We start from the raw sequence: 9,570 nt of genomic DNA, 5'->3' as shown, positions 1-9,570 counted from the left end.
TTCCTAAAATCCACGGGAACAATGCATCTAGCTAGGTAGTCATTCAGCATATGCACTTTGGCCTATGGCCTTATATTATAATCTTAATATTTACCCAAGTTGGTGGATGACCCACTCAAGACTTTTCTCAAAAGAATAATTAGTAATTAATTGCTCTTGCTTTTGCTACGTTCCTTCGTTAGAAAAATTGCCATCTTTTGAAAAGCGGGACTTTCAAATTCTTATTCAAACACGCATGGTGGATCTTTAAATAGTCAACAAATGTGTGTTTATTAAACTATACATATATTGCTTTAATACACTATGTGGATTATAATAATATGCCACGAGACGGCCGAGTCCAACATGCTTCATCATATGTAAAATAGAGCGTCACCCCCTCAGGCGAGTACTGGAGAGGTGTTGTATAAATAGAGCATCAATGGCCATTCGTCTCTCTCATCCATCATCACTGCAAATTCCATCTTAATTTTCTTTGATTTTTCATCCAAGTTCATTAACCGAGCTAGCAGTGATGGAGCAAATAGCCGAGCGCCCCAACCGCACAGGCAACGCCATGATCCTCGGCATTGGCACCGCCAATCCGGAGAACTATGTGTACCAGGCTGACTATCCTGATTTCTACTTCAGGGTCACCAAGAGCGAACACATGCCCGATCTCAAAGAGAAGATGAAGCGCATTTGTGAGAAGACCTGTATCAAAAAGCGTCACATGTATCTCACCGAGGAGATGCTTGAAGGGATGCCCAATCTATGCGCCTGTTTGGCTCCGTCTATGGACACCCGTCAAGAGATATTAGTGGAGGAAATTCCAAAGCTGGCCAAAGAAGCGGCTCTCAAGGCAATCGAAGACTGGGGACAACCACTCTCTAAGATTACTCACGTGGTCTTTGGCACAACCTCTGGTCTTGATATGCCTGGTGCTGATCTGCGGCTTGTGGAGCTCCTTGGTCTCGACCATTCCGTCCAACGATACATGCTCGGCCACCAAGCTTGCGCTGGTGGTGGCTGCATTCTCCGACTAGCCAAAGATATTGCTGAGAATAACCCTGGTGCCAGAGTTCTTGCTGTATGCTCTGAACTCACAGTTTGCATTTTCAGTGGCACCTGCCATACCCATTCCGATTTGCTTGTTAGCCAAGCACTATTTGGCGATGGCTCATCAGCCTTGATTGTTGGTTCAAACCCTGATAAATCCATCGAAACTCCAATTTTTGAAGTTGTTGGAGCTTATCAACATACAATTCCAAATTCTCGGGAAGCAGTCGAAATCCACTCCCGCGAAGCCGGGCTCATTGTTTACTTGGCTAGGACCTTGCCTGGCCATGTATCCAATAATATTGAGAAATGCTTGGTTGACGCTTTCACTCCACAAGGAGTTAGCGACTGGAACTCACTCTTTTGGGTGGCCCATCCTGGTGGTAGAGCTGTTTTGGACCTAATCGAATCAAAACTCAATTTGAAGGAGGAAAAACTCTTGGCTAGTCGTCATGTGTTGAGCGAGTATGGAAACATGGCAAGTGCTTGCGTATTTTTTGTTCTAGATGAGATGAGAAAACGATCAGTGAAGGAAGGAAAGGCTACTACTGGAGAAGGATGCGAATACGGTGTATTGTGTGGATTTGGACCAGGATTAACTATCGAGACAGTTGCTCTACGTAGTGTTGCCATCTAATCTAGCTTGCTTATGGAGAACGAGGTTATAGGTTCCTTATATATATAGTAAGGTAATTAAAGTCTTATTCTTTCAATTGCATTCCTTGTATTTCTCCAATTAATTGTTTCAGTCCGTTTCACTGCTTGGATTGGGGGACCAGATTTAGATTGGGGTAGTATGTGTATAAGGCTCTCCCAACGAAAAGATCTGTAGAAGTGTTTTTGAAGACAACAAAAAAAGAAATAGCTTAAGTTGTATTTAAGTTTTTATTATCCCATAAATTTGAGTTGTAATGAATGGTGATATAAATATTCATATTGATTTCTATTGCTGAATGAAAAGATGTGATGTTTTATTTGGCTTTATCACACTTGTGTATATGCATGTATATGTTAAAAAAAGAATGTGAATTTTTTTTTGAGTCGCTTCAATTGAGACAGTTGCCGTGCGCAACATTGCCATAGAAACCCTCAACTAAAGTGGGTTGCGCCATGTTGCTTGATATTGATGTGAAAGGTTGCAGTCCTTATAAGGTGTAACCAATTTATATAGAAAAGTTATCATTTATATTTATGAATGTATGAAACAAGTTTATTGAAATAAATGTTAAACAGAGATACTTTCATAGCAGACCTTGATCAATGCCAAGTTTGCAGTGCTAAGATCAATTGTTGCTGCTTTCTCGACAAAACTAGTTATCTTCACTATTGTGTTGGTTGTGGCATTATTGGGGCAGAGACACAGTTCCACCACAATCTCATGGTTGTCTAAATTTCATGGAGCCTTACCCATTTTTATAATCAGGAAATAGAAAGATATGATATTTATATCATGCCTTAGTTTATGGCGCAACAACAAATTCATATATTATTTAAAATTACATTTGTATCCTCCTCCTCCTCCCCCCCGCCCCCCCCTCTCCTCTATATATACTCATATAGTTTTAGATTTTTATTTGAGATAATCTTTGGTCCTAGATTTGTATTGGTTACGATTTAAACATTTTAGAATTTTTTAAAGTAAAGATGAAATTTCATTAACTTGATTAGAACAACACCCAACATGCCCAGCAAAAATCATATATATATATATAAATATATATGTGTGTGTGTGTGTCTCAATCATGCAAAATAACAAATCTTCAAAGTGCAATATTCTCTTGCTGTAATTGGTTGGAGAATAAAGCCGAAAAGACTTTTCAATTATGCATGATCTCTTTATATATATAATATATATATAATAATTATAAATACATTTTTACGCTAAGAGATGAAAAAATATTTAAATTTATAAACTTTACACTTATTGTGAGATATTATTAGTCAATATCTAAGCTATTGTGTTATAAGTAAAGGCCCATTAAAAGTGCAAGAGCGCAAAACATTATTTCAGGTTGAAAGGTATAAATTTTTCATATGTGAGTATTCCACACAAATGTGTAAATTAGATAACTTCGACATCTAAAAAGTTTTTCAAGAAAATAATCGATTATCCATAAAGAATTCTAACTTTAAAATGATTTTGGAATATTGGGATAAACCATCGTCCCTAAGAAATTTCATTTCCAAAAAAGGCAAGATAAATGTCATGTATAAAAGATAAACGTCATCTATAATGATCGTAGTCCTAGTCAAACTAGAGACAATCAAGATATGCGTTATTTGCAATAATCCTATTATCGAATTACTATAAATTATTTCATATTTCTCTATAAATAAGTATCCACTCATTTATGAAAAAGTATGATGTATTTAATACTTATTTCAATACAGTTTTCATTATCTTTAGTGATTGACTTAAGAATCAAAATGTTTGAGCAGGGATTTTCCTGCGACCTCTAATTTTTTTTTTCCCGTAGATTTAGGCTGTTCAATGATGACGTTTTCATTCAAAATAATTCATTGTTGTGTTCAAATAACAACACAAGCCATCTTTAAAAGTAAAAAATTATTTTTGTTTAGGTATTTTAGAGAATGCTCCCTCTAAAAAAAAAGCAAATAGTTGTTTAAAATTGAGATCTGCGCATATGTAGAGAAAAACTAAAAGTATTATTATGTCATCGATCTAATTGGAAAAAAAAAATCTTTTTATGAGTCTTTTATATTTTATTTTCTATTGTTAAGTGGAGTGCAATAAATAAAGTTAATGATAATCCCGCGCGCCTTATTTAAATAGTTTTTCTTATGGATTACTCAGAACAAGTTCATGGCATCGGGTGAGTGTGCCCAGGGATCCCTGCTCCATATAGGTGAGACTTATAATCTATTCTCCATTAAGGGTTTAGGGATGTCAATTGCTTCTTTATAATTTATTCTCCATTAAGGGTTTAGGGATGTCAATTGCTACTAAAATTATGAGAAATTGAATCGAAATCCGATCAGTTAAGGTGATTAAAAATTATTTGATTGAATAATGATTTAATTTGAAAAAAAAATTAAACACTGTTTTAATGGATATATTTTGATTATAATTTTCACTAAATTTAAACTAAAACCCGAACCGAGATCAAACCGAATGTGTGGGTAATCGAACCAAATATACATATATATAATAGATATTTTTTTATTTAATATATTATATATGCACATAATATATATATATTGACTAATGCATTTTTTTTTTACAAATATTTTAACTAATGCATTACAAATATATAAAATATTTAATATTTATAAAGTAATTAACAAATAAAAGCAAAACCTAATCTTAAATTATTTTATTTTTATCAATCAAATAATTATATCCAAAAAATTTAAAGTTAATTTATAACTTTATGCAAGAAGAATGTAACTTTATTAGAGCAAATCTAGATTTAGTGCGGTGTTTTACACTAAAATTTTTAACACCAAATTGGAGTAATAGAGAATCTTTAAAGAATATTTTATAAATAAATATTTAATAAATATTAATTAATTTATTTAACTTAGCATAATATAAGAATAGAGAGTATTTTATTTTTAAGCCATGTTATTATTTTTATTTTAAACTTTTTTTTTCTATTTTTATCATATATTTTTAATTTAAGTTAATGGAAATGTTATTGCTTTTTATTATATTATTTAGTTTTTACATTATGGATATTTTCTTTCTATTAAGTAATTATTAAAATAAAAAAATTTTATATACATAAACAAAAATAGTTCATTTTATATTAACATAGTATTTATAAAATATATTACATATTTTAAAATATATTCAATATTATACGCATTTTATAGATCTTAATAAAATATTTATATCAGTATATTTTTTTTATAACAATTTAATTTATATTTCTAATTATTAATCAAAATATACAAATATAATAAAAGTGATAAAGGATAAAGGGAATAAGTTGTTTTAAAATTATACAAAGAGGGGTAAAATTAGAAATACAATAAAAAAAAAATTTGGTGTTGGTGAATAATATAACACCAAATTTGGTGATTGAAAATTATGCCCAATAATCGGGTTTAATTGTATGCATATTTTATTTAATTTTTATCTTAATTTTGTGTTATTTTTTCTAAAAAATGTATGTTTATATGAATTTTAAATTATTTTAATCTTTTTGTAGGAATCTAGTAAATGAAATAAATTTGAAAATTTGGGCATAAAATAAAAAAAATAAAATAAATATTAAAAACAATTAATATTATAATATAAATAAAATTAATAGCAGATTAAATATTATATTATCTATTATATTATATATATTATATATTATATATTACATTACTTATATATTATAATTATGTTATTAAGTGAATGCCGTGAATGTGCAAGGGAAGGCTAAGCCCATGTGTATACATATATATTATAATATGCGCACGGATGAGAGGAGGAATTTGGAGACTGGGACGGCACAAGGGAATTGAAGGAATGGGAGGTTTCTGGACGGCGCAATCAAGAAGAAATAAAAGAGAAGCAGCAAGCGGCGCGAAGGCTTCCACACGCAGCCGCGGATCTAAGACCCAGATCTGTTTTAGATCTGGGCTAGGGAATTTCTTCCTTTCTTTTTTTAGTTTTCCTTTCCTATTTTTCTTTAATTATTTAGGATTTCAATTATATATGCAACAACTCTTGATTAATTTTGAGAATATTTTATTTCTTATGAGTGGCTAAATAATTGTCTAGAGTTTTTAAAGAATCCTATGCATTAAAACTTTATTAGTTACTGATCAATTTTTGATTGTGATTGTTACATTAATTATGTTTATTTTATTTTAAATTTAATGCTTGTAATTGTTTGATCACCAATTACATGATTTGAGATTTCTTATGATGCTAGACATAGATAAATAAGAAATATATAGACTTTGAACAAAATAACATATGTTAATTGAGGAATACATTTACTTGATTACATGTGCAATTTGTGATTATATTTGTAATGAATATTTTCATATAATGAGTATAAATGCTTAATGTGTTCTCTAATTCTAATTCACATAGACATATAGTGAGTTAGGTTAGTTGAATAAACTTGTTAGACCTAGACATAAGTTAACAAATAAATTAAAGTACTGTGTTGACATAGTTTGTAATTTAATCCACCAAAAATTAAGGTAATTTGATAAAGTAGATTTACTGGGTGAATTTAGAAAATCTTAGGCTTAACCAATTGATTGTTAATTCTTAGTTAATTGTTAGTTATATATTAATTAATTTTCTTAATTAATCAATTATCCAAATATAATTAATTGTAAATAAATTTTAGTATTTAAAAGGTTAATAACTAATCTCCGTGAGAACGATATCTTTTTCATCACTTTACTTGTTTTGACCGTGTATATTTGCGTGTTATTCGTGGTTTATATAAAATCACGAACACCCAACACCAAAATAGTGTATTTGTTCGAGAGCTTTTCAATGTCAAATTGAAATTGACGCTGAAAATGGTATATTTCTTAGAGTTGCTCTTAAAGTTTATCTTTGTTTGTTGTGAAATTATCAAAAAATTTTATGAATGCTATTTGTAAGAGTTTATTTTTATTTGTTGGTATGAATCAAACTAAATTAAACCATGGTTAAAATCGAAATCGAATGGTTTGCTTATGATTTTTAATTTTTAAAATCAATGGATAATGATTTGATTTTGGTTTTACTAGTTAAGTTTGATTTGGTTCTGATTTTGCTAAAACTCAAACCAAATCGAACTATTAGTAACCCTACTTAGGATCTGAACTATTACTAACCCTACTTAGGATCGCAAGACACAATTTATTGGAAATGGACACCTATATTCATAACTTTCATTGGAAATCCTTAATTATTTTTTTGAGTTAAATTTCAAATTTGAACCAAAATTCTTAATTTGCAGCAATTAGTAACCAAAGAATAATGGTTTTCTTTTTTTTGTCTTCGCACGATTTGGTAATTGGCAGATCAATCTATCTCCCTACGCTCTCCTGCTTTGCGTTCTGTGTTTGGTTGTTTGTGTTAGTGCTTTTTAACTAGGACTTGTATTTTTAAACTCAGTTGACTTTGCCTGGTGGTGTTCTTAGCTATTTGTATTGTCTGTGATTTTATCTTAACATAATAATGCTGATCATATTTATTAAAAAAAGTAATTAAAAAATAATTTTTATTTTTCAAATTTTAAATAATAAATGACAAGCTCAAATAACTTATCCAAATGCAACTTAATGAAATACACAAGATGATGATATTCATGTTATAGCCTATCATCAATTTAGCTCAGATTTGTTAGTTATAAACAGTTCAATTAATCTAACATTATAATTATCTTATAGTTGTATTTATTATTCATGACTTAAAGACATATTACGTTTAGACATGTCTTAAATTGATAGTTACGTGCTTAATACATGATATTTCGATCGATTTAATTAGAAAGGATTGTACCCAAAAGGGTTGCAAATAATTGGGTCACATGCATAAATCTCATCCATTGGATTAAATCCTCTACTGATCAAAAGTCCCTTGATATAAAGAAGATATCTTTCTCTATTAAAAAAGTAATAGGCATGTTGTTCATGGAAAGCTATAGTTACGGCGGGCAATGTTAGCCTTATTTCGGTGTTACACAATAAATAAAATATTATAATTTTACTTTTATTGATCATATATAAATACTAATGGATATAACCACACCTAGCTAGTTGAGGGATCCGATGGGAACGCTGCGTAGAGCAACCGTCTCTATAGTTAATCCTGGTCCAAATCCACACAATACCCCATATTCGCATCCTTCTCCAGTGGTAGCTTTTTCTTCCTTAAGGGACCGCTTTCTCATCTCATCCAGAACGAAGAACACGCAAGCACTTGCCATGTTTCCGTACTCACTCAACACATATCGACTGGCCAAGAGCTTCTCTTTCTTTAAATTGAGTTTTGATTCAATCAGATCTAGAACTGCCCGACCACCGGGATGGGCCACCCAGAAAAGTGAATTCCAATCATTGATCCCATGCGGAGTGAAAACATCAACCAAACACTTTTCGATGTTGTTTGATACGTGGCCAGGCAAGGTCTTGGCTAAATTAACAATGAGGCCGGCATCGCCAGAGTGGATTTCAACTGCTTTCCTTGAGTTGGGAATGGTATGTTGAAATGCTCCCACAACTTAAAAAATGGGAGGTTCGATTGATCTATCGGGATTAGATCCGACAATCAAAGCTAATGCCCCATCGCCAAATAGTGCTTGGCTGACAAGCAATTCAGAATGGGTATGACAAGTGCCCCTAAAGATGCAAAGGGTGAGCTCGGAGCAAACAACAAGGACCTTTGCACTGGGGTTATTCTCAGCGATGTCTTTGGCTAGGCGAAGGATGCAACCCCCACCCGCACAAGCTTGGTGGCAGAGCATGTATCGTTGGACAGAATGATCAAGGTTAAGAAGCTCCACAAGACGCAAATCAGCACCGGGGATATCGAGACCAGAGGTGATGCCAAACACCACGTGAGTAATCTTGGAAAGCGATTGCCCCCAATCATTGATTGCCTCGAGTGCAGCTTCTTTGGCCAGCTTTGGAATTTCCTCGACTAGGATCTCTTGACGAGTATCCATAGATGGAGCCAATCAGGTGCACAAGTTAGGCATCCCCTCAAGCATCTCTTCGGTGTGATAAATGTGACGCTTTTTTATGCATGTCTTTTCGCAAATGCGCTTCATCTTCTCTTTGAGATCCGGCAAGTGCTCGGTCTTAGTGACCCTAAAATAGAAGTCGGGATAGTCGGCCTGATAAACGTAGTTGGGCGGATTTGCAGTGCCAATGCCGAGGATCATGGCTCTGTGACTGTCGCTATGGCACTGCTGGGCTATTTCAATCTGCTCCATCGATCACAGCCTTGCTTAATTCCTGCTCTAATAGTATTGATGAATTGCAGGGATTGGTGGATGAGAGAGGTGGGTTGCTTTGATCCTATTTATAGCATACAACTCCTAGTCCTAGCCCTGTCGGCGGCTCGACTTGGCCGTTGAGGAAATTACCATGAACGACGATGCCTTCTGGACTTGGCGGTCACGTTGGATAATATATTATATAATATTGTAGAAATCACAAAATCAATTTCGAACTCAATTCCAACCCCTAAAAATTACGTTAAAAAGCTACTTAGTTTTCATCACCAAATATTAAATTTAATAGTTTTTAAAGATTTAAAATTAAACGTTTATTAATTGAGATTAAATATAAGAATATAATTGATTGCGGGTCAATGTATTCTTAGTTGCCCAAGTTGTTTAATTTTAATACATTGGAAGAGTGGCATTACTAAGGTAATAATTGTTTAATATAGTATATATGAATTATGAATATGGTGTCCACTACTTAATGAAAGTTAGGCCAGACCTAAGATTTTAGGGGCCTTAATCAAAATTTTTTATGAGTCCATTATGATTATATTTAAAAATAAAATTAATACGAATAAAACTTTTTATTATATAAAATTCATAATATTTCACTTTA

At 32.4% G+C, this 9,570-nt stretch overlaps 1 protein-coding gene and 1 pseudogene across 1 annotated transcript; one reads left to right on the top strand and one right to left on the bottom strand.

Moving 5' to 3' along the window:
- Window positions 1-418: 418 nt before the first annotated feature.
- Window positions 419-2,025, top strand: LOC127807467 (chalcone synthase 3-like). The gene has a single exon (XM_052345338.1). The coding sequence runs from the start codon at window positions 515-517 to the stop codon at window positions 1,673-1,675; it is 1,161 nt and encodes a 386-aa protein (XP_052201298.1). The 5' UTR covers window positions 419-514; the 3' UTR covers window positions 1,676-2,025.
- A 5,604-nt stretch (window positions 2,026-7,629) lies between these two features.
- LOC127807460 (chalcone synthase 4-like) lies at window positions 7,630-8,970 on the bottom strand (annotated as a pseudogene).
- Window positions 8,971-9,570: the final 600 nt, after the last annotated feature.

This window comes from Diospyros lotus, chromosome 1, assembly GCF_014633365.1.
Source record: "Diospyros lotus cultivar Yz01 chromosome 1, ASM1463336v1, whole genome shotgun sequence".
Taxonomy (NCBI): Eukaryota; Viridiplantae; Streptophyta; class Magnoliopsida; order Ericales; family Ebenaceae; genus Diospyros; species Diospyros lotus.
This window is presented reverse-complemented; position numbering and strand designations above follow the sequence as displayed.